This window comes from Haliotis asinina, chromosome 1 (assembly GCF_037392515.1).
Source record: "Haliotis asinina isolate JCU_RB_2024 chromosome 1, JCU_Hal_asi_v2, whole genome shotgun sequence".
NCBI lineage: Eukaryota > Metazoa > Mollusca > Gastropoda > Lepetellida > Haliotidae > Haliotis > Haliotis asinina.
In genome coordinates, this window is record NC_090280.1 from 71,483,733 (window position 1) to 71,510,943 (window position 27,211).

The 27,211-nt window shown below is 39.0% G+C and overlaps 2 protein-coding genes across 3 annotated transcripts in view; both read left to right on the forward strand.

The window, feature by feature from the left end:
• The first annotated feature begins 4,011 nt into the window (after positions 1–4,011).
• The window catches only part of LOC137296548 (transcription elongation factor SPT6-like), a 52,365-nt gene continuing 29,165 nt past the window's right edge, over positions 4,012–27,211 (forward strand). Inside the window, exons 1-9 of one of the 2 annotated variants that reach the window (XM_067828357.1) lie at positions 4,012–4,054; positions 9,687–9,890; positions 13,833–14,032; positions 14,226–14,442; positions 14,746–14,827; positions 19,629–19,731; positions 24,577–24,672; positions 24,854–24,940; positions 25,658–25,759. In XM_067828357.1, the coding sequence (XP_067684458.1) occupies positions 9,734–9,890; positions 13,833–14,032; positions 14,226–14,442; positions 14,746–14,827; positions 19,629–19,731; positions 24,577–24,672; positions 24,854–24,940; positions 25,658–25,759 (1,044 nt within the window). In that variant the 5' untranslated portion in view covers positions 4,012–4,054; positions 9,687–9,733. The other variant, XM_067828364.1, reaches the window with a different exon arrangement.
• On the forward strand, positions 15,658–17,416 carry LOC137258585 (tigger transposable element-derived protein 2-like). The gene is given in 3 exon segments (XM_067796295.1): positions 15,658–15,840; positions 16,499–16,868; positions 17,310–17,416. Coding segments are annotated over 3 exon segments (660 nt in total).

A 27,211-nucleotide genomic window follows, 5' to 3' on the forward strand; every position in this document is an offset into this window, starting at 1 on the left:
GAATCGCTGTGGTGAACGAAACTTGCTGAGTCCTCATTTCTGATGTTATGAGAATTTAGAAATAATTATAATAATTTATGGCCACCATGAAGTTTTGGAATGGCCATTTTGACTAGGGGTTTAAGGCCATTTCTTCCTTTTTGTGGCCATTTTGATAGGTCGAAGTTTGCCACGGATTAGCTACTAGCTAGGACAGTCTACGTTAACGTTTTTGTAGTGCCAGTATTATTCGTTACACTCGATCCTCTGCTTGCCTCAGCAGACCCAGGAGTGTAACGAATAATACTGAGACTAAATTTACTTAGACTGGCGAAATGGGCATTGCATCTGCAAATCATTGCTACGTCTCAAAGCACAAAATGCTTATTGTATGAAAAAAATAATGTATGTTCATTTTGACCTTTTCCTATGGTCATTTTGACTAAGGGTTGTGAACATTTTGACTTGATTTCTGTTTCTACTTTGGTCAGTGTGGCCATTGTTTTGTGTGGACATTTTGACCTGTGCCCGGGTAGTACAGGGAAAATACCGTATTTCCTCTTTGAGCGGACTTAATCCCTGGTGCCTATTGAGATCCATCAAGCCGTCGTGCCATGTGGAGGACAGGTTATGGCAGGGATAATCTAATACAGGGATAGGTCATTCCCTTGCTTTCTTTACCATTTGTACTAATTAACGTGTGCCTCGTCATGATCCAACGCGCAGTGACTTGGCTCGTTCCCAGCGCAACTTTAACAGTGTTTAACAGCACTGCAGTCTGTTTATTGTATCAGTCGGAATTTTACAATGAATGAATGAATGAATTGTAGTAAGAATTAGGAGCAAAAATTATAAGTGAATGAATGAAAGAAAAAAAGAAGTACATGTATGAATGAATGAGAGAATAAATGATACACCATGGAAATCCCTCCAAAAACATGTTTAAGAACGCAAAAGTATCGCTAGAACACACATACCAAAACATAAGTCTCATTAAGTTATTCAGACACTGACCTACTTTTCAGCCGATCCGAATTTGTGAAAGTGTAAATCGACACTTCAAACAATTCTAGTTAAACTGAATTTCAATTCCTTGTTTCATATGAAAATGATATTTATAAATGAATTGTAATCATAAACTTTAATAACACCGTCTTTCTATACTTTATGTCGAGGTTCAGGCAGCATATCTTAACTATGGAGTCGCTGACTGCCCCTGTATGATGAGGTCGTAAAATGAGTCACAACGCATCTGGCACACTGGTTAAACCTGTTATGTATTTTTTGCGCTTATTCACCGCAGTCCTGTGACGCACAGTGAGGCTGATGTAATATCAGTTCCGTCAGTGACCGCCAAACTTTTCTAGCGGCAGAGCCTCGTTTTGAGATTTCCACGATTTCTAGGTTTCCGTTTGTCGGAGTTCGCAGTACGACAGAGCACGCCGTGCGACGTGTTTGCTAGGATTAGAAGGAGCTTAGTGTTGCAATATTTAAGTGCATAGACTTATCAAATCACACTGATTAATATTTATGCATCCAGTTAAATGACAGTTTAAACATTCTGGACTGGTTATCGCACTAAGTTGCGCAATAGGACGGAACCAAGTAAACAGGAAACGAGACTGTTGTCTAGTCAATGTTTTGACATGCGTGTTAACATCGGCTATCGTTTTTGAAAAATCTACTTTGAGGCATTCTATAACAATCTATAATTCTATACCTAGCTTAACAATCCAACGCATTGCTTCAAAAAACACCCGAAGCCGTACTGGAGCAAAGAACTGAAGCTATTGCACGACCAGTGCTCGTGCCCTGTGGGTAAACGATGGTAAACCTCGAGGAGAGGAACATACCAGTTATGTTCACTACAAGGACCTCAAGCGACAGTTCAGACATTCCCAGAGAAAGCACATTGAGGAACATCACAGGAAAATGTCTCAGGAGATCGACACGGCCGCAGAAATCGATCAAACATCCTTCTGGCGCCTGATTAATTCAAAGAAAAAGTCCCGCTCGTTTGGAACACTGTCAGAATTGGAGTTTGGTGATGGACAAAAATGTGAAAATGCAAAAGACGTAGGATGTGGAAAGTACTTTGCAAATCTCTACTCTCCGCTCTCCGATAATAGGTCTGACAAAGACAACTATAACCTTGCTGAGTCACCTAAAGATTAGGGATGTGGGTTATCACTACATGGTATTCCCTGTTGTGCTCAAACACAGGCTGACGACATTACACTCCCATCAGTAATTAGGAATGGTCTACAGGCTCTCATGGAGCGCCAAGAAAAGTACTGTATTCAATGAGAAAGTTAAGTCACACCAACGCTCAGAGCGCACATGGTCTCTTGGTGCTCAGGAAGTCAAGGAAGACAACAGCTACACGCATTTGGGAATCAAGGTCAACAAGACATCCGACACCACACAGCAAATCAATGATTTCTGCAGAACACTCAAGGCAACTTATTTCAGCACAACGAGTGCAAACACCTTTCACCTGAAGGTATATTCGCTTCATAAACATTTTAGGTGTGTGTGGAAGAAGTTTTAAAATGATAACTAGAAACACTCGAACAACGCAGTGTAGTATTTCAATGGCTGTTCAGATCAAATCAGGGATATGTCACATTTTTCACACACCTCAAATACACCCTGACATCTTTTTTAGATGATGAAACTATCACTATTACTTGCAAACATATTTCACCTGATGGTATATTCCCCTAATAAGAATGAAAGGTGTACGTAAGATATTTTTGAAGGAATAACTAGAAACACTCAAACAACGCAGTGTAGCATTTCGGTGGCGGATCAAAACAGATCGGCGATAAGTCATATTTTTCACACACCTCAAATACACCGTAACCATTTTTTAAAGTCACAAAACTATCAAAATTACTTGCAAAATAACTTTCAACTAAAGGCATGTTTCCCTTCTAAAAATTAAACGAAAGTGTGAAATATGTTTTTATCCACTTAATTTAGTCTATCTTCGTGGTGAATCGAGAATGGAAGCCAGTGAGCTATAACATACCGACTTGAAACTTTACTACAAATCTACTGTCCCAATACTGACAGTAATAACAATTATTTGACTTAAACTGAAGTGACAAAATAGTTAACTTATTTTCTACGTGTAGGATTTCAGTTGTCACCACACAATTTAATCAGCTGTTGAGGAAAACACGGGCTCAATCTTAAATACTAAGATGCCACCATATTGACTACACTGGTTGTGTTATTTCTTCAAAAACATCTTTCACATACAGCCTTAATTATGATTTTTATGAGGGGAATATACCATTACATGAAATGTGTTTGCGTGTAATAGTGATAGTTTTATGATTTTAGAAAAAATGTTAGGGTGTATGTGATGAGTATGAAAAGTATATATGACCAGGGATACTCTACAATATATATAGGCTCCCTGATATGACATATCGCCGATCTGATCTGATCCGCCATTGATGCTAGTGATGCTTGGGGGTTATAGTTCTATAACTTCTTTCTTTCTGACAGAACAGGAAAGGTGTTTTCGACGCTTTGTGATAGTTTTAAACTTTCTGGTTTTGAGGGGTGTGTGAGTGTCGATGCCCATGCCGTTCCCCACATGCATTGAGATATCTGATTTGTTAATGTAAACAAAAAAGTCTCAAAGCAGATTTTTTTAAAAGGACAGCTGATGTCAACAGCTGATCTAGCGATACTTTGAGTTCTTTAACATCAACATGTTTTATGAGGGATGGCCGTGGTGTATCATTTATTTCTTTCATTCTTTCACATGTAAAAATTCATTGTATTATTCCGACAGATACAATAAACTAGCTGAGGTTCTGTTAAACACAGCTGAAGTTGCGCTTGGAACGAGCCAAGTCACTATGTGCTTTAGAGCATGACGAGGCAAACAAGTAGAAATGGTAAAGAAAACAAGCGAGTGACCTATCCCTGATGCAGATTATCCCTGATTTGACGTCTGAATCGCTGACGGGTTATCTCCCGTGCCTCCCATTTACAGCCAATGGAAACCTTTCGTTTCCATTGCTGCGCACAAAATTTACGCTTCCTGTTCCGAAAGGTGATGGTGGCTTTATTTCATTTTGCATGTTTTTTGAGACGACAGAAGTGGTATTGACATGGTGTGAATCGGAGATATCGTTAGGTGTATGAGCAACTTAGGGGGGCTAAGGAGATATAGGTATTGTTCGTGGTCACGTTTCCATATCGGGATTTGCAGACTATATTGGTAACCTATTACATGTAGTTGTCTACTTCAGATGTATTTTTGCTATTAAAAGAGCTACGCAAATAACAGCAGAATTTTGCTCTTCCTTTGTCACATTTCTCGTAAAGATGAAACCGACCTTTACAGAATACATTCTGTACAGAAAAAAAGCTAATGAAATGTAATCAATTTGTGTCATGTTGCTGCTGTTATAAAGCCTTCGCTATAGGTACTATATCAATGATACAGATGTTTGTTGATACAAATAAACTAGTATTTCAGCCAAGGCCTACGTATGTTTGCACACCTTGGTAAAGTATTTGCAGCCCAAAACCTAAAAACATATGTGGTTCTCATTCAGATGAATGTGAGAAAATGTTCTTTATTGTGCATGCTCGTTTCCATAAAACGCTACTGGAGTGTCAAATGCATGTAATACTAAATCATCAACTTTAATCCGTATTATAGGCCATATGGCGCATAGTGCAATTGTATCATAAGGTATACAGTTCATTCACATGACCAATGCTGTATTAAGAAGATCTTAAGCTAAATATTTTTAACAGATATACTGGCTAGCGACCAGTTATCGCCATTTTTAAGTGGTTTTTAACAATTTGCTCCATCATTTCTTAACAGAGTGAAATAAAATTTGTCTTGATGATAGAACAGCTATTCACGGATGTTTTCTGCTTGTTTACAGTTGTTCATCATGTTTCTCCAAAACACAGTGAACATGAAGTGCAGTAGTGTATATTGTGCTATCCCTAAAACTAGCAAGACCAATTATTGCCATTTCTGAAGTTTTTATGTTATTCACCTAATTTGACATAAACTTGGTAATACAACTATTGTGTTTCAAACCTTGACATATTAAAGAAATTTAGTAAGTGGAATTTGTTTAAAAAAAAGGAAGTTTAAAAGAACAAAACTCGCTCTCATTTAGAATGTTGACGGATGCTGATATAAGCTGATGTGAATATGGAGATGTCAACGTAGGGTTGCACTTATCAAACTTGACATTTTGAGTAGTTGTTTGCAATTTTGGCAATGCATGTTTTCTCGGGTTAAAATGTAAAGATAAAGGTGCAAATTGACAGTTATATTTTGTCAGTATTGTCTGCATGGTACCTGTCGAGCCTATAAAACGGAGATGGAAATTTGGGTCAGTTCAAACTTAAGTGATTGACTGTGGCATTATATTCAGACAAATTAAAATCTGCACTTTTTGTGGACAGAATTGACACAGCCATAATGATTTTCATTCAATTCTTATCGTTTATGACATTTCATGTCAACACGGTCAACACACTAATGGTCACGTGAAATACCCCGACCTGTTTGGGTCTTGTCTTCCAAGAGGATTCATATTTGTAACGTCTACAACGTAAAACACTCACAGTAATTTCAACCTATCATTTTTTGGATGTGTCAATATGTGAAATACAACCTAAGTACAAGTAAAGCTGTCTGTGCAAGCGCTACAGCCAGGTGTTGGCGATAATTGGTACGTGGCGATAACTGGTCGCTAGCCAGTATAGATGTTCGACGTAATACATTTACATCAGGTGTGTTGAATATTTGTTGCAATGTTAATCTAGCTTTGCAATATTTTTTTATGGACTAAAAGGGTATTCATTACAGAGCAGAACATATCTATCACAGATAAAGAAAACGTGGTATTCGTTTTCCACAACATTCATATCACAGTGCAAGCAAATCGATTCTGTGTCGGATATATCACTGACTTTCTATTTATGTTGTAGGTTAACCCTGAAATCATGAAGAGATATACGAAATCGATCTAAGTTTCTGTTTTCAAGTTTATATACATATGTTTCACATTGGAATAAGTTCTTAATGCTAGAATAGAAAAATATGACGATGATTCAGTATTCTGCTGTCAGGATTGGATGTACATGTCAATCAGATGTCTTTTAAATATGGATATAAAAACAGTTGCATCCCCAACATCTTGCATAATCCATGCATAGCTGAAGCCACTTGTGAATAACATCTCACAAACTTGAAAAACCTAGTTAATTTTACCATGTCCGTCATGTAATTTAAGCATTTCATAACAATGTAAAGGGTAACATGAAACATTCATTCTTAATAACTTAATCCAATATTTTATAACTTTTATCTGTGTTATGAATAAAAATGTATCATTCGGTTTCTCCAAGAACAGCTTTGTTTGCAGCATATTTACCCACTACTAGAAATCTTTTGAAGAAGCTTGTTTGTACTTTTCCTATAACTTCGTGGTATTTCACCCCCCAGATTTCTGACCCATATGTGAGAATAGGAGATATTTTGGAATCAAATATTTTACAGGCAGTTTGAAAATCAATGTTTGTTGCTTTTTAACAATAATAACACTGGTCCCATTGCTTTACGTGCTTGCATAGCCAAAGTTTCACATGCTTTTGTCCATATCAATCTTGAGGAAAACACAATAGCCAGGTACTTGTAATAAGTCACAGTTTCAAGATTTATATTATTATAAGTCCATTTTTCATGCTTGGAAAGTATACCTCCATTTCTGAAGACAATGTTTTTTGATTTGTCTGTTTACACTTAGTCACCATTTCGAACAATATTCAGAGAAGACATCTAATTGCATTTGCAGACCAACAGTGGAGAAAGAAAATATAATACTACAGTAACCTCGCGTAATCAATATTCGCGCATCTAACACGTTTCAATATAGTATGCAGAATTGACAAAGCACATGAAAATGAACAATTATACAAACCTTCATCAATATACATTGTTTATGAAAACATAAGTTTCAGCATTTGATACATTGCCGTCATAGCGGGATGAAGCCATCATCCACACGACAGTAACAATGTCAGTTGCGCGCAACAACATCAATATTCGTCTCCCACAAAGCTGATAAGAAGTTTTTTGTGAGGAAATGTTCAGAATTTGTCTACTTTTGTCTTTTTTCATCAAAAAGACGCATATAAACAAGTGACAGTGCCAGCAGTCTTTAAATAATTTTCTACACCCCTTTGGAGCTTTTTACTGAATAAATACAAGCATATGTTTGTAATTCATTAATTAAAACCATTTGATTTGACCAGAAAAAGTCATATTAATTGCTTTTGCTTTGTAACTTTTCATGAAAATTTGTGTAAAACTATAAGGAATTTTGTCTGAAATCAGCTTCCACTGTTATTTTTCCCCCCGGACAACACCCCCAACTTCTGGGGTCATGACCTTTTAACATTACCTTTAACCAAATCTGACAACCGTGAGATCACTGATGTCTTGAACGAAAACTATTTTAAGGGGTTTTTTCGTTTTGATGTTTTTGCGTTAGTGCAGAAGCATAAAAATACGTTTGGAAAACTTTGGATACAAAACTCTACTTTCAAGTTTGTGACTTCTGTTATTTCTGCTTGTAACTTTATACTCCAATTGTCAGCGTGGTCACAGGCTCTTTCTCAAATATTTTGTGCTTGTGTTCCAAGTCATCAGAACCTGATTGTAAACCACCATTGTCTGCAAACTAACCCAATTGATTGTAAAGGGCATTTAATCACAGTGAACATAAGGGGTGTTTGATAAGCAAGTGGTGATGAACACAAAGAATCATATGTGTATGGGTGATCGAAGAGGAATCCAAGATCTAAGGATACAGTTAGAGCAAAGGATAGATTAGGATTTTTATTTTTATGAACTTGGTCATTAAACGTTAATAAAGCTTTTAATTCATGCTGTTACTTTAGCTAAGTGACAAAAAATGGTGTTTAAAAACCTGAGGAACTTATTGTGGAAGGGTGTCATGGACATTCCTTACATAAATTGTGGAAGATGTATGGTCTACTGCATCTGAGCTCCAGATAAGCATTTGACCATATTGGTTTTTGATACCCACACTATTGAAATTAAGTGGTTACTTCCAGTTTCAAGTGGGTATCTATACTTTTAGATACCTACCATCGTTTTTTTCAATCGGAATATTCATTTCAATTAAGTTTCCCAGGTAGCATTCATAGTTAGCTCAACAGATGCAAACATTTTTTAATCCAGTAATAAAATAAGACAAAATTCACCCAACATTGCCAAATAATAGGTAATACAGCTTTACCCATGTGTAGTCACAAACCAAACTTGGCGATAGCCAAAGTACAGTAAGTCCCCATGATCAAGAATGGTGATCTACCTTCAGTTGTGGGCGTTTTTTATATTGTATTGTCCTTATTTGAAATCATATTTTAGAGATATATGCTAGTTTTATTCCTTATTACTGTGATATACTAGTTGATATACTGTAAGAAACATATTATGTGCCTTAGTCGTCATCCACTTTGAGCATGTGGACACTTTCTCACCATTTTCAAATTGATTACTATTTGATTGGTCATTATTTATGGATGCGTCAATCAGTGAAGGGCTAGCAAACCATGATTGAAATTCTATCTCAGTTGCACATTTCAAATGCTTTTAGAATAATTCAGGAATTTTTTAATCATGATTATTTAGAGACGGAAAAGCTTTAACTTTGACTGACTTGAATTGATGTGGTACTCTACATGATTTGATGTATTGGGTAAATATGCATCATAATGATGGCATTTATTTTTCTTGTGTATTTCAGAGTATTTTGCGCAAATGCACAGCTTACCTGAAGCTCTGCTATGTTCATACATGCTTACTGTTTAAATTGATTTTTGTAAAACTGGAAGTGGAAATAGAACTCAATAACAAAACTGTTACCACCAATCTTTTGTGCCATGTATCCCCACAGTTCTCCCCCCTTTATAATTTACTATGTTTTGTATAAATTCTGGTGTCATATACATGCATTATATCTACCATATCTGCACAAAAATGCAGATGTTATATGCCCTTTACATTTTGGGGGAAAGAAGACGTTAATATGGTTGAAAATTCTGATGCAGTTATGGAACATTCATAATTTATGGGAGGGTGGGGAGTGATTGTGATTTTTTAGGGAGTTGCAATGTGAATGACAACCTCACCCTTGTTTGACATGTACAAAATCATTTACACCCCCCCACACACACACTTTCGTTTCTAATGCTTTATGTTGTATGTACATATTATGTCAGTGTATGATGTGCATAATCTTAGGATGGTATATTTCCCAATGAGATAGGTCATATAAATACAGGCTGCTTGAGTTGTCCTGTGTGTTGGCGCCATGAGCATGCTTATGAGAATGGTTAATAATATACATGTACATACTGTTTCTAAGAGGTTAAAGATACTGTTTGTTAGTCCCAAATTGTTGTGTGGGCAGACTAATAATGTCGTTAAAATACATGTACTTCTGGAAATACGAAGTGATGTTGAATTTTGGAAGAGTTTTACTTCCTTGGCTGACCCATTGAAGATGTCAGTATCATTTGGCCAATTCATGTGAGGTGTCTGATACTGACCTGTGTAAATTGCTGTTCAACTAATGCATTTTAATTGACATCCTGTTCTATTTCTTTCCTGTTTTCAGATCAGTGTGTATTTCCTTTGTATGCCAGCAACCTGTAAATACCAACAATGTCAGGTTTCCTGGAACATGAAGCTGAAGTATCTGATGGAGGATCATCAGCAGATGATTCTGAATCAGAAATCAAAGTTGTCAAAAAGAAGAAAGAGAAAAAGAAATCAAGAGCTAGAATATCTGATGATGAAGAAGACGATGAAGATTTGGATGGTAGGATGACTTTCTGTATCAACTTATCATTTGTTATTTCTATAATAAGGTTATTTGGCGGGTTGAGTTATGATCAGTGGTTTTGGATACTTGATTTGTAAATTGGAAATTTGTGAGGTTGGAAATTGTATTACTTTTTCCTTATCCTGACTCATGCCTATTATGCCTATCTCCTCCCTCTGTGCGAAGATTGTGGAACACTTGAAATCCCTTGAACTTGAAGTTCCCTTCTAATAGAAGTAGAAATACAATACACTCACCCATCGGAAGCCTCCCTTTCCCGCCAATACGGTCAATGACCAACCATGCTTGTCACTCTCTCCTTCATCGCCTGATGAGGACGGTTGGAGGCACTTTGGGTACTAATACGGCAATAAGTTTTTTGCGTATATTTTGGTCCTTTAAACTGTCTTGTTCTTTTTTGTATTGTAATTAATATTGTCATGATGTGAAATTATTGTTGAAGTATATAAAATTTCATGTGTTTTGGTCACATTTTCTTCAACTTAGACTTGGTCTCAGTTGATAAAATTGTGTTCCCAATGTAAGTTATGGCTGTCGGCAGTTGATGCATATATATTAGGTCCTTCATGCAAAGCTGTTTGGTCTTCATTTGTTTGCTGTGAAGGCATTCGTCATCTGGTCAGATGAGGACTCCATATGTAGGTCTACGCCTAGGCCACAGAAGGAGTCGTCTGAATCGAACCAAGAAATTGAAGTCATCTTTGTCCTCCAAGTCTAAGTCTTCAACTACTAGATCATTGCTGACACAACGGACCAGCTTTTCTGTGAAGTTCTTCAATGACAAGTGAACGAGTGCCTGTGGCGAGCCTCCGATCGTACTCCCTGAGGTACAGAGCATGAACAAGTCAGCTCAAGATACAGTGTCTGCTAGACCTTCATCAACTGTGTCTGCAACAATGCTGCGATCTTCAGAGAGTCTACTATCAACACAGACATCCACTGCATCTGCGCTCAACACATTGGAGGCATCTTCTGCGAATCTTCTTTCACTTCATGCACTGCAGCCCCTTGACTCCAGCCTTTTCACACAATGCAACATGACTGGAGCAACATCACAGGAGCATGTGCACATGCATGCATGAACGCATTCAGGGAATGTGATTTATTCCACTAGACTGACGCATATGAAGGAGAATTCCAATGTTCACCGTTTAACGTCAGAAGATTCCAACTTCAAAGAGGATATAATGATCTTATCTACGCAAAGAAGGATCAACAATTCATCTCCAAGCGTCTGGCACTTACATCAGGTCATCGTACACCAGCAGCGAGGTATTCAACGAGATTGTTTGTGGCGCTTCATTGAACCCGGTTACTATAGTCAATGTGTACCAAGGTGTGGAAGCGTGGAAATTGCTTCAGAACACGATGATCATTTGGCTGCAACACCGGTGACATCAACATCTGGAATCTGATTGGTCCTCGAGAGCCAACGCCCTGTGCAGAATGTGGCTATTCTCATGTCAAAAAGTCATCTACAGATGTAAACACCTCCAGCATGAGAAAGAGTATATTTGCAACCCAGACAGCAGTCTACAGCTACATCTGATTGTCTTCTCAAGGCGTAGAGGTCTTCTAACAGCAGATTCAAGGATGTTTATCAAGAGGCTTGCAGTGACAGATTCCCGGGACCAATATCTTCATTACAGATAAGGTGTGTACCTGTTTGTACTACCTCACTGACTGTTTTCATGAATATTTAGCTGATTGAAACATCCCTGCAGCAACGAGCATGGCATACGTAAAACGGTATTGTATTTCTGGAAGATGATTGATGAAGTCAGAGTTGGATCTGACACACATTCTACATTCCGGGGATGAAGAACCTTCGCAACACAGAAGTGTTGGGACAAGATTGAAGCCATGATACAGCAAGTTCTACTCTCTCCATTACCACTATGACAGTGGCAGTGTTTCCTTGGTCTGTGTGCCTCAATGCTGCATCAGACCCGAAAGGGAAGACTACAACTATGCCCACTGACAGAGCTGAAATGCAACAGTCATCTCTATGTAGATCCGTCGTTACAAGGTTGGGGTGCCCACCAAGACGATGAGGTTGCAGTAGAAATTTAGGTGAGTAGCGAATGCACTCTGCATGTCAGCCACCTGGAAATGAAAGCTGTAATCAATGCAGTCTGACAATGGTCATCTGCATTGAGGAACTGACTAGTGATGGTCTACACTAACTACTCCACAGAGGCATTCTACATAAACAAGCAAGGACCAACTCACATGTTGCTACAACTAACCTTTCAACTCTTAAACATTGTTGAATCTCTACCACATACCACATAGGTATTCCACATCCCAGGTGCATGTAACATCATGCCAACTATGCTCGTTCAAGACCAACTATACAGAATTAACGCACCAGCTTGGGACTTGAATGTTGTACTCCATCATCTCACCAATGAAACTCTTGAGCCTATAGATCCGACATCCTTCAAACTGTTGACACAGGAAATGCTCTCTCTACTCGCCCTAGCAATGACAGCACGGATGTCAGAAGTACATACTCTGGGACTTCAATCCTGCACGATCATCATGAGATTGCACACCAAGGACTGCGATTGGATTTTATAGCCAAACAATTCCACGCTCTGGCATTATTGACAGTCCTTGGGCCGCATAATACACAGGATTTATCATTGTGTCCAGTCAGAGCATTGAAAATATATCTTAGAGCCTACACCCGCAGTACATGGAAATTACTCACATACAACAATAATGGAGGGCTGCTTTTTGGAAATCATCCACAGTGACCACTACCTATGAGACATAGCCACAAGGATGTCTCAGGCATTCACCAGTTTGGGCCATTTGTTGTATAGCACCAGAGCTAATGGTTCCACAAAGGTGCTGAGTTACACTCACCCCATTTTATCATTAGTGATGATAACCATGTACTTGTAAAGTATGTGCTTGTACAACCCTATGATGAGGATATCATGAAGAAAGAGTTGCTATAGATAACTAGTTGGAGGAGGAATATAAAATATCTAAAATCTCACTCTTTATTACATGATGCCAAGATGTTCCGCAGTGTAAAATGGTTGAGAGTCCATACACACGCACTTGTAAAGAAGAAAATTGTACATGAAGAAGGGTTGCGACTGGTTGTGACAGAAATTTTGATACACAGTTGCATTAGAGACTAGAGGGATGCTTGCTGATCTTTATATCATCATGTTCCAGTCAACGAATGCTTCACGAGAAGGCAAGTTTGACTGGGTGTTATCCACACCCCATCTCACAAATAAATATTATAAGAACAGGACTGATCTACTGCCGTTACAGTTCCTGGAGGGGGGAAAGTACTTAACATACTTATGTGGGAGTCAGCTGAATCCAGCGTGGTCTGACCCACTGCCGTGTCCGTTGGTTTCTGTTAGCATAATAAGCATGAGTCAGGATAAGGAGAAATATGTAATTTTCTGAATAGAATTGATATTTTATATTTATCCTGACTCATGACGTCAAGACCTCCTAACAGCAGCTCTCAGGCATGCTGAATTCACAGTAATTCTTGTGTCGGGCTTATGAGATTTTTGAGAGAGTGACAAGCTTGATTGGTCATGTGCCTGTATTAGCAAGAAAGGGAGGCTACTGTTGGGTGAGTGTATTGAACGTCCGCTTCAGTTAGAAGGGAACTTCAGGGGATTTCAAGTGTTCCACAATCACTGCATAGAGGGAGGAGATAAGCATAAAAAGCAAGAGTCAGAATAAGTATAAAATATCGATTTTAATCAGAAAATTGCATCATTGTAATTATGATGTTATCTAATGTATTTATAAATATGCCCCTGGAGCGATGAGGGTGAGCAAACAGGAATATGTATGCACCAGAAGCGTATGCATCATATTATTATCCCATTTTTGATTTGCTTGATCTTCATGTGATTGTTACATGTGACATAGATGAGAGGTTGATAGCTGAAGAGATGAAGGACTTCATCAATGAAGATGTAGAAGAAGAAGGGGAAGAAGAAAGTGGGGAAGAAGGTGATGGAGAGACAGGCAAACGTAAACATGATTCTGATGACCAACTAGATGACCAACTTTCGGATGATGACTATGATTTGATTGAAGAGAATCTTGGCATCAAAGTCAAGAGAAAGGTACAGTGTCATTTATTGAATCTGTTTGCTTGCTACCCTTTTGGATCAGATAAAGCTTTCACTGTTCACAAGTTGTACTGGTTTATATTTTGAAATGCAGTACAATGATTTATTTACATTTATTGAGCATGTTGAGTAATCTTGAAATATTTTGTATACTTTTGATGATGTTAATAATGTGTTGTTTGTGCAGCAAAAGTTGAAGCGTATCCGTGTAATGTCGGATGAAGACAGTGACAGGGAAGGAGGTGGTGAGGAGGACGGAAAACACATGATAGAGGATGAACTGTTTGAAGGGCGTGGGGATGATGATGGTGATGACATGGATGACAGGCGCTCAGTGGTTGCACGTGAAACTGAAGAAACAAATGAATTTGGCAATCTGGATGAAGAAGAAGAAGAAGAATCAGGTTGGGAGAAACTAATCTATGTCCACAACAGTAATTTTGAAGATGTCTTGTGAGACCAACATTATGGTGTTAATAACCAGCAGCTAAAACTGACTTTGTCTGTGCTGTTTCTCTTATAAAGTCATACATATAAGACATGAAATCAAAAGCTATTCATACTTGTGGATTGTTAAAACATGTTGATATGTTATTAGGAAGAGGGACATTTTGAAAGTTTCCTGTTTCTGATATTGTAAGTTTGATATGATAATGTTTTGCTATTTCCCTTGTTTAACTCACTCACTCATGCTTCCTGCTTGACAGATGTTGATGACTTCATTGTTGATGAGGAGGGGAAGCCTATAAGTAAAGGCAAGAAGAAGAAACACATTATTCACAGTGACTCGTAAGTCAATATAAACTTAAGTGTTCTACATGAATATGCTCTTTTCACCAACTGTTTGGTGGCAGAAATGGTCATACATTGATTTGAAGGTTTCACAATGTTTCTAGGCATATGTTATTTGCAGCTTAAGGTTTGGTTTATTTCTTATGGATGAGGCCCCCTATATTTCTCAGAAAAAGATCATGTTTTGTTCTGGTCATTTTTTTCAACTACAGTCATGCCTTGCAATAACATGCTTCGCGATACTTCGGTTAAACTGCAGGGTATAACATGGCTCCAAATAAGTTCGTCTCACTTACACATTGCGTAATGAGAGCAAAGCAATGACCTAATAATACATCTGTTACTGTGCATGTTCTTCATATCTAATTGGGGTCGTCAGTTGATCATTTATTGTTAAATAAACATCTACCTCATGTGTTGCTGGAACTGTTGCTGTATTAGCTGTGGTTTGAGTAAATTAATGAGATCATCCTTTTGAACTGGCAAAAGTAAGTTGAACATCAAACATGCTGTGTGTTGTCATTGGATTAGCAACATGGCAGATGCGTAGTCAGTCATCCGGACAATAACCAGAATAAGATAGAATCTCATTAAGTATGATAAAACAACACAATATTCTCCATATAGATAACCTGAAACCAAGCACTCTGCAACGCTTATAAATTAAGCTGTAATCATGTTCAAAGTAGGACATGTGAGTGCTGAAATCATCTTCTGTATAAAAGTTCAGGTCACATTTGTTCTGTACCATGTGACTTTCACCAAGGCATCTACGAAGAACAAACATTGGGGGCCTCAACTTAAAGAAGGCTTTGACTGCATACGACATGACGCTTTACAAAGCTCTCTTTTTATGGTTTACTCAGTCCAGACACGACGGAACGCCAATCTCAGGAACGATTATGAAAGTACAAGCTCAGAAGCTGTCAATGCAGATTCATGGATTCAAAGATACTTTCAAGGCCAGCTCTGGATGGTTATGGCACTTTCAACAGTGTCATGGAATTACAGTGGAAGCTGTCTTACTCTGACCCTAAGTAACTTGGTTTTCTATATATTTCGGACCGAATTGTAGGTCCCGGCAGAAGATAACTAAGTTATTACATATAGGTTAACTAATTCAGACTTCATGTAACTTGGATTTCGGACTGAAATCTCCACCCTTCAGGATAATTTACTATGAAAACATCGCTAATTCACTTGGACGAGCAGGACTGCTTTGTAGTTAGCCGATTACCAACTTCAAACGGATTATCAGGTGTGATGATAACCAATTAACATGAGGAATTAACAAAGCAGGTCAGCAAGCTGACACGACTCACTCAGCATCATTTTGATGGTATGCAATTTTGATGGTACTGTATTGGCGGTTTGCACAACACAAACAAACCAGCCTGAGGGACTGTTTTGGCAAGTGAAGCATGGCTATGCTGTCAATCAAACCATTGAATAAATGATTCAATAAATTAATCTATATAGTACATGCATACATGTTCATTTGTTCATTTATTCATTTAGTTGTCTTTCATCATAAAAGTACCGTGCATGCATATCTCCTGGTCAAGGGAGCTAACTCTTGACTCTCACCAGTCCAATTCGGACTCCTCGTAATTTCGGACACAAAAGTCAGTCCCAGTCGAGTCCGAATTAGACAGCTTCCATTGTAAGTCATTTGCAGTGACTGGGGAACATCGATCTGCAGACCAGGAAGCAGCTAGCAATTATCCCACTGAACTGCCGCAACTGATCAAGTCAGAAGGCCTCGAACCGTATCAAATATATAACTCTGATGAAACTGGGCCGTATTGCAAAATGTTACTAGATAGGACATTGTCGATGCCAGAGTATAAGCACCCAACTGGGTTTAAGAAGGCCAAACTACGTGTGACAGTTTTGCTGACATCTAAAAGGACAGGAAATCACAAACTGAAGCCCCTCATTATTGGCATGTCGCAGAATCCACGCTGTCTCCATCATATGAAATGATCGACATTACCAGTTGACTATGCTGCCTCCAAGAATGCCTGGAAGACAGCAGGTATCTTTGAAGAATGTTTTTTTTCCATAAGTTTATAGCTGCAGTCAGAGAGTATCTACGATTGCTATGTCTAGAAAAAAAGACTATACTTCTGCTTGACAGCTGTCCTGCCCACTCACCCTACGACTACACTGATATTGCATGAAGGGAAGGTTAGAGCTGTGCTACTTCCAAAGAACACCACCTCTCTCCTCCAACCAATGGATCAAGACATAATCCAAGCGTACAAGTCACACTACAGAAGAGGACTTGTCAATAATTTTATTGAATAGGGACTCGCTCCCATGTATTTCCCGAAGACCATAAAAAAGAACAGTAGAAAAAACGCAATAGCTCTCTCCCACATTGCATGGCAAAGTGTATAACAACAGACAATCGAGAAATGCTGGAATAAAGGACTTGGTGAAGCATTCGCTGTTACTGACGAAGATGACTTCCTAGGATTTAACCCAGAAGATGTAACAGACACGCTCACCAAACATGAGGAGTATGCAGCAGAGAATGCCCTCATCACCAGCCCCAAAACGGTGGGAATGTACACGCAATAGACAATGATCTTCCTGTGTTTGGAGCCAGGGGGACAAAGAACTGATTGAGGATGCCATGATGTCAGAAAAAACGAAAGTGGATACCAATGGCATCAAAGCAGGGAATGAATGCATCTTTACGCCTGTGTCTGAGGTTTTAGAATGTGCAAATGTTGTTTTCAGACAAATGGAACGCTCAGCAGACTTTTCTGAAATTTCTGTTATGCAGATGTGGAACATTGTGGAAAAACTGACAAGACATTCACTAAATGTGAAACAGCAGAAAAGCTTGCGTGAATTTTTTATCTTATGGATGTTTGATGCAGCTATGTTTAGACATCTATGTTTAGATGTGAGGTGACCCGTGCAAAAAATGTCATGAAAGTGAACTGTTAATTGAAACTTGAGCACTTTCTGCATTGTTATTATGCAGGACTATGAACCTTTAAATACATGTAAATATACAAAAGAACACATACTTTGATCAAAATTTGTATTTTTATCATGCGCATTCATGCCATCAAATAAACGTAGTGTTTTCAAAGTTCCCATCATGTTTTCTCTTCAATCTTGTCACATGGTGGACATTCTCCAGATTTTAAAGCGATTATCCAATCACTGCCTTTCTTTATGTAAACAAAATGATACAATATATTTGAATGGCTAAGCTGCTCGCATGCCACCGGCACTCCATGTGTTCGAGAAGGTGAGATGACATTAGCCTCTGAAAACAATGAAGTCATTATTCACGTCTAACTCCCATACATTTAAATATCTGAACAATAAATAAGTCATGTATACTGTTACATTATAGAAGAAAGCCTACCATGGACTCTATATAGGAGAGTTGCAAAATTTCGTTTCAATTAGAAAGATTTGACAGCGCCAGGTAAAAATGCTGACCATATCATACCATATTAGCAGATTTGCATATTAGAGATCGATTTTACTTAAAGAAAACATGGAAATACTTTGGTACAGTTTTATTTCTCCGTCACACACTAGTTTTGTAACCATTCACAGATGCACATATGTTTTGTGTATACACACGTACACATGTACACGCTCATGTTGCTGGGTCTTTCACTCGACGTCTATTCCATGCGAGCAATAACGCAGGTATCTGATAATGTGTCCATAAACCCCGAGACCCGCGCTATTGGAGATATGACTGTAGTTCAGAACGCAACATGTTTGTGATCTGGTGAAAACATCTGATTTAGTCACTTGAGATGTCAGTGATTAAATTCACATGTGACCTAATATGTTTTGTTCCATCACTGAACTTGAAATGTTTTTACATCTGTTCGTAAATGTTGAAGAAGAAGTGCAATGGAGATAGTTGAATAAACATGGTCAAAATAAACAAACTAAGCCCAGCAAATTTGTACATGGTTACTTACAGGAAGTTGACTCCCTATCCCTAAGTTGTTTGAGGACTTGATAGGAACACTTTGTATTTGGTCACCAGTTTGGTGAACTTCATGTAAGCACACAAAATGGTGCCATGTTCATGATCAAGCATAATATAAGAGTAACGGAAGACGACATGGTCTTCCTGGAAATCATGTGTGAATTGTGTTTATACTGGTAATGTGCTTTCTTCTCAGTCACTTTGGAAGTGCTTTGTATAAATTGGCATTGTTTTGAAGGTTTTTACAGAGGAGTTGACTTATAGGTTGGGTTGTATAGGTCAGGATACGTACTAAGTGGATTAGATGGTTCTTCTAGGTTACTTGGTTAATTGTGTCCTACTGTAATGTGACACATGTATTATGTCAATCGCTTGTGTGCTTGTTCACGCTCTTGTTTGCAGGTTGTTGTCATGGCTGTAGTATTGCTGAGGGTTGCATTACACAACAAACAAAACAAGTCTTTGAAGGGCATTTAGAAGTGAAATGCATAAGGATGAAGATTTTATGGATATCAACTTCTTTATATGAGAACACAACGTTTCGGAGTTAATGCTTACTCCTTCATCAGGTGATGAAGGAGTAAGCATTAACTCCGAAACGTTGTGTGATGAAGGAGTAAGCATTTACTCCGAAACGTTGTGTTCTCATATAAAGAAGTTGATATCCATAAAATCTTCATCCTTAAACAAACAAAACAGTTACCATGAATGGTGAAGAGAAATACCTATATGCATTGTTGTTGTCAGGTTCTCATGACACACATGAGGATATGAGAGGTTGTGTTTACTTTCTGAAATGTGAGTTTTGTGACATTGCAGGGCATTGCAGGCAGCCCAGGATATATTTGGTGTTGATTATGACTTTGAGGAGTTTGCTCAGTATGGCGAAGAAGAGGATGAGGAAGATATAGAAGAAGAAGTGGTGGGTTCAGCATTGCACACTATTATTGAAAGTATCAGATTATAAGCAAAGGTGAAACTATGACAGACTACCTTTTTCATTGTAATTCACGGGTTAGTAAATAATACCATCTTGCTGATAAATTGTTGATTTTTCCTTTTCCTGACTCATGCTTATTATGTTTATCTCCCTCCTATGCGAAGGGAGTGGAAGGCTTAAAATCCCTTTGAAGTTCCCTTCTAACTGAAGGGACATAATATACACCCACCCACCCGGAGCCCACCTTTCCTGCCAATACAGGCACAAGACCAGTCATGCTTGTCATTCTCCTTAATCGCCCAAAGAGGATGGTTGGAGGCACCTTGTGTCCTGACACAGATATACGTTTTGCTTATATTCCGGTGCTGTAAACCAAATTGTGTCATATTCGGTTTTTAGATAGTAATTATTATTGTCATGATGGAAAACTATTGTTGAAATATATACAATTTCATGTGTTTTGGACTTGTTTTCTTCAGACTTGGTCTAAGTTGATGAAATCGTGCTCTCAGTGCTCTCTACGGCTATGGGCATTTGATCAAATATTATATCCTTCATGCAAATCTATTTGTTCTTCCACTGTTTGCTTTAAACTTTGTAAGAATTTATCTGATTCAGAATTTGCATTATATTTATATACTGTTCAAAGGCGTGCTTAGGACAAACAACGTAGGCTCTCTCAAGTCACATCTAATAAACTGGATGATTCTGTGTCTAGTAGCTGTATGTTGATCACAGCTGACAATCATGATTTTAGTTGTCACCCAGACCTACACTTGGGTCATGGTCAAGATACCAGCGAGACTTCGTCTAGATGACAGAAGAGGATGTCATCAGAATCAGCATCATCTCAGCCCAAGAGTTGCACTCTTTGGGATTTCTGGGATCAGTGAGAGAAGCTAGCCAATGCCATGACATTTTACAGCCAGTTATGGTGTTGTTTCTTCAACACCAGCCTCCTGGAGTAATGTTTCAGCATGATAATGCAAGATTGACTCAGAACTTTCTCGCCAACGCTATTGTTCAGGTTTTGCCATGGTCCACATGTTCACCGGATATGAATCTCATCAAGCACTTATGGGACCATCTCGATTGGCAAATCATACGTCACCCTGTGCCTCCAGTCAACCTCCAGGAATTGGAACGATGCCTCCAATTCCAATTTTAAAAAGTATCTTAAAACCGCAACATATAGACATACTAAACTTTCATATGATTCAGGATTGTACTGAAATTTCACATGCAAAATACCTGGACTACATATTTATAATTTTTTTCTACATGCACTACCTACCGCGATCACTGGTGTATTGATGCTCAAGGTGGACATACCCGTTGCTGACATGACTTTGAGACATGTGGTGTGTCATTTCCCCTTATCCTTTCGATCACTGTTTTAAAGAAATGTTCATATTTGGACCCCACCTGAAAATACTGCATGAGACGTGACAACTTTGAGTCCATCACCATTCCGCCGATGAAGCCTATCTTCAGTGTAGCTGACAACCTGAAGTCAGCATTCAGTAATGCTTCAAGACTGAGGGACAACATACTCCTGCATTTAGTGCAAGAAGACATCACAATATTTAACCTTTTATGAAGACTTCAGAGGTAGACGAAGATTTCCACCTGGTATCTGATGTGAAGTCATGAATCTGCTGAGTTGAAGATAAGAGATTAGCCCAGCTTGAGAACGACCCAGAGGACCCTTTTTTTGGATTATCATTATCCAGGGCAATGAATAAGGCTCTCCTAAACGTCTTAAGAATCCTAAGACTGAAGAGGAGTGAACGATCCTGTCTACACTTGTTTTACAGCATGAACATAAAGAATTTATTTCGGACCTCTTGGTTTTTATGTCGGCAGGTATTACACTCCTGTGTCGACAAGGTTTGTTGGACCTAGATTTTTGAAGCTATTTTAGCTCTAAGACAGACGTAAGTTAATTATCTGTCAGCTCTCCCATGACGTATCACAAGATTCAAAGGATTTGATGTTAATAAAGTCAATTCAGACTATGAATAACATGTGTTGACAATAGTCCCAATGCAGTCATCCACAGTCCCCGTTTTGGGGCATCCAGTGGTCCAAGGAGAAGAAGACCCTGACCTCTGGTGGTGTCTGCTCCGCTTCCTTCTGTTGCGCCAACAACAATAGAGGGTACACAGGCCTAGGGTGTTCCTACAGGGGCGTTCTGAAGTACCGGTTCTGAATGACTAGTTTCTCCCACACCCAGTCATTCCTGTAGAACCATCAATAGTGGACTGACGCCTGGGGCAGTATTGGAAGAATTGGAGAATATGTATTTTATGATTACGTCGTAGAAAATTTTACAAAAAGGCTACAAGATCCAGTTGAAGTTGACACTGCCATTGGCCAGCAAACCCTTGGTCCCCACATATATAGACTTACGGAGGAGAAAGTTGATAGAGGTTATCGACATGCTACTACAGACAGCAGCTGTAGAAGTATTAGATTAAAAGAGACTTACACCTGGTTTCTGTTGCCCAACCTTCCTAGTGGTCAAAAAGAATTCCTGAAAAAGGATCCGACTCATATACAATATGGAGCACTTCAAGAAAGAATACATTTTGAAACCAGAAAAGTTCAAGATGATACATCTGCCTCAGCTGAAACATCTTATCTGACCCAACAACTTTATGGCGAGTATAGATATGCAGGACACATACCTCCACATCTCGATGCATCCAAATTCCAGGAAGTATCTTCAGTTCCTGTTCAACGGAAGGCATTACGAATGCGCATAACCAACTGATCATCACATTCCTGGATCAGAAAGGTCTATGCAGTGCCATTTATCTGGATGTTACAGGCACATCAAGAACAGGTTAAGTTCACGATCAGACTGTTCATGTAGTTAGGTTGGTTTGTGAATCTGATGGTGTCAGAGTTGGAACCATCGCAAGGCTTGAAGTTCATGGGCGTCAGATTATTTATTACAATCTGCAGGTATCCACCAGTTCAGTGCCCTTCTTGCAGCTAACGTTCGACAGCATGGAAGATTTCATCTTGTGGATGTGGGCTTGCCACATGCCAGGGGCGAGAAATGTCCTTGTGGATGCCTTGTCAAGACTGGTAAGTCTGTTACCCACAGAATGGATGCTTCACATAGAAGCTTTCCAGTTAATAACAGCAACATCCACTCATTGATTTGTTTGCAACTATCAGGTGACAACATTCATCTTTCTAGTACCGGATCTGCTAGCATGGGTGGTCAACGCCTCAGCTGTGTCTGGGGAGGGAATGAACACAGCGTTCCCTCCTCAAATCCTGTTGTGGCACAAGATAGAGCAGATGAACATGCAGCTGGTTTTCATCATGCCTTACTGGTTGGTGAGATCATGCTTTCTAGATCTCATAGAAAAGTAGGGAAAGCCAACATAGTGTCTCCTGGATTGGCTGAACCTCCTCGTTCACCCTCACACCAAGCAGCAGCACGGGAACCCAGAAGTGTTCTGCTTACATGTATGGAAGATATTATTGACGTGTTGTGTACAAAAGAGAGGGTACTCCACCAGGGCAGCTAAAGTGGTAATATTGGCCTTGCGCCGATATACAAGTAACCTATACGTTGACAAGTGGAAAAACTGACCAATTAACTACTCGCAAGGGATTTATGGCCAGAGGAGCGACTCACCTACAAGTAGCAGACTACTTATGTCATTTGAGATCCATTAGATGTCTGAAAGGTTCTACACTGTCAACTTATTTGGCAGCAAATAGTTCGGTCATCACCATGAACACAGGGGTAAAGTTGACGAAGATTCCAGAATTAGTGGCATTGTTGAGATCCTTTATGTTAAAGGATCAACAGCAGAAGTTCTGAGCTCCTGCATGGGATGTGGTATTTGATGCAGATAACTTTTTAATTGCTCAGAAAACAATCTTCCATCTCGCCTTAACAACTGTAGTCAGGATGTCCGAAATCCATGCTTTAGATTTAGGCTGTACAAGATTTGAAACCAGAGACTGTTCAGCTTTACACCTAAGTCTTAGATGGGTCTTCATTGCGAAGAATCAACTATTGGGGCAACCAGATCGGCACGTCTTAGTTTTATCAAATTTCCTTGGTCCAGGTGAAATGCATAACTTATGTCTGGTCAGAGCACTAAAGATCTACTTAGAAAGAAGTGTTACGTAATTGAAGGAAGTTCAAGTCTCTGTTTATCCCTTTGTCTCCTGCAACAAATGTAGAAGTCGCTTGTACGACTGTCTTCTTTTCGATCAGAGCAGTGCTGCTATGAGCATATTAAGCAGCTGGGTTAGAGCCTTCAAGAGCTTTGAATCCTCATGAAGTAAGAGCTTTAGCCTTGACACTCGCCCTCCATGAGATCTGCTCAATTTTGTCATTTATGGAAGCCTGCTCTTAGAGATCCGACATGCTCTTCACTAACCACTATCTACAAGATATAGCCACAGAAGACTTATCAATGCAGTTTGGGCCTAGTGGTAGCAAAGCATCTCACACTGCCTAATTGACACTGAAGAAATCTCACCTGGTCATGCAGACTTGATGGTGCCAGGCAACTGATCCATTGCCATAGGCAGAGTCCATGTTCCCCAGTCTTACAAGATAAGCAATTAAGCATGAATCAGGATAAGTACAAAATATCAACTATATCCTAAAAATTACATTTTAAAATGCCTCTGATAAGATGATTTTTAAAAATTCTGGTTATATAAATGACATTGGGCAGACTGATGCAGTAACCACAGTGTGTCCCTTGACATCTGTGGCTGGGAACATCGCTGTTGCTGATTTCATGTTCACCAGCACTGTTGGCTTCATCTCTGTGTCTGTTTCAGTATGAGGAAGAGGATGAGATCGAGGGTGAAGATGGGGAAACAAGGATTCGGGTCAAGAAAACTCGCAAGAAGGCCAGCAAGAAGAGCATATTTGAAGTAAGGACATAATATATGCCCACAGTATGGGTCTCTGATGTATTTGAATTGTCAGCATTACCTGACAGTAAAAGATACTGGACAAAATATCCATTGTTGTCTCCATACTGATTGAAGTAACTTTAGAATGTACTTGTACTTCTTTGTATATTCCCTGAAAAAAGTTAAGTTGTGATTTCAGGTATTTGAGCCAAGTGAACTGGAGCGAGGCCACTTCACGGACATGGACAACCAGATTCGAACTACAGATATGCCAGAGAGATTCCAGGTAGGTCAGCTGGATTCACTTTGTTAGCCACATTATGATATCTCATGACCCAAGACCTGTTGGTATATCATCTGTCTCAGTTTCCAAAATACTAATAAATGCAAGACAAATCTTATAGATAACACCTGAAGAGTTAGCAAGAACTAATCCAGAGACATTGTGAGAAACAATTAAAGAAGGTGTTATCCATATCCTTCACATACTATTTACTTCAGAAAGCAGAGTAACTTGTTCAAGAATTTGTAAATTTAATTTGGCCTTCACTGTGAGGGCGGGTGGGGGAAGTGGTTGAAGTGTTCACTTGTCACCCTGAAGGCCCCAGTTCAATTCCCAAACTGGGCACAATGTGTGAAGCCCATTTTTCATGTCACCCAGCCTGATATTGCTGTAATATTGCTGAAAGCAGTGTAAACCCAAATTTACTCTCATCATATCAATATATTTTAGCATGCTATTCAATGCAAATTCCCCTTTGTAAACTTCTCTGACTATATGCCATGTTTTATTTTAGTGGTATTTATTAGTTCATATGCAGAAAATATTTAATTGCCTCTACCAGTAACTTTAAGTCTATGACCGTATTGTCTTTGTGTTTTGAATTTTGGACTCCAAGTCCTGGCCAGTAGACTTTTTAGACGAGTCTTCATTAACTATTACTTGAAATTATATGGAATACTGGACAGTGATGTGTGTGTGTAAAAACTGATTATGTTACAGTTGCGGCAGATCCCTGTTCGTCAGACTGAGGAGGGAGAGTTAGAAGAGGAAGCTGAGTGGATCTACAAGCAGGCCTTCACCACAAGGTGTACCTCCACTCAGGTAGGTCCTACAGTATTACAGAGGCAGAAACAACCTTAGTTAACGTGATATTAAACAGTGTTTACATAATACTCATTTGTTTTGAATTGACTGGGTTTCTTCGCCACTTCTTTAAGATTCATTTTTAATTACTTGGTATTTACTCTGGTTGTTTCATCATTTCTCACTATTATTTCCTATGTCCTTAAGAACCTGATGTCTTAATGTAGAATTGATCATTTCTAAGATGGATTCAGGCCCCCTAAAGTAATGGAAGGAATATATAAATGTCGGCATTTAGTGGTAATAACATAAACACAATGCCCCTATCGGAAACAATGTTGGTAATACTTGAAACAAGTTCGGCCATCTTCAGAGATTTCTTGGCTTAGTTCCGTGATTTGTCGGTCGCATCCTGAAACTCACACATCAAAACATGGCATAACTGGAAGGAGCACCAGTCTCGGTGAGTTTTGTTTTTAGTTTCTACTGTTTTCATTTACATAATTATCCATCTTTCACCACCCATGTTGAATGCGTTTAGGTATGAGGTGTTGTCGGAGCAATAAATTATTTTTTTAGGAAAAGATCGTCACTGCAAAAGAGCGTCCTAAGAAGTGGTGTTTACGTCTGAACATCGGAAGCATCTGGTCGATCTTGTTTTAAGTATTACCGACATTGTTTCCGATAGGGGTGTTGTGTTTATGTTATTACCGCCAAACTACCAATATCGCTGCAATTGTTTCGCGAGTGGGCTGCGTTTGTTGATCTTTGAGATGCAATTCCTTCAAATTTGCCGTAATTCCTTCCATTACTTAGGGGGGCTTGGGATTGTAACAAGTGAACTAATATATATCCCCCTTGGGGTCAAAGATGTCATTTTATGAAGAAAGGATTAGGCTTGATCAGAGCATGGAATCACGAAGTTTTAAAAGCATAAGATCTTGTATCTTTTCATTAGCATTCATGCTTCCTGTGTTTGAGTATCGGAGGTATGAATGCTATGAGAAACATAACAAGATCTTAGGCTTATGAAACAGGGCCCTGATGTATGTATCAGTTACCCAGCAACATGCAGGTGGTGAACTATATTTCAGCTTATTGCTACAGGGCATTTATCTCTTGATTGCATCCAAACCTTACATCTTCTTAACTGCCTCTCCACTCAGAAAGAACCCAAGGAATGCCAGTTGGTGTATTATTGATGCTCAGTGCTTATGTTGTTGATCACTGGATTGTCTGGTCCAGACTCGATTACTTAAAGACTGCCACCATAAGACTGGAACATTGCTGAGTGTGGCGTAAAACTCAACTCACTCTGTCACTCACTCAAACATCTCTGAAGGGGGTCTCCATCATGATCTTCCTTGGGCTCAGCAGACCTGGAGCAACCATGTCCATCTCCTACAGCACTGTGTTTGGGAGACTTTATGTGGGTGCAATTGGACTGGACTTCTTCCTCACTGATAGTAA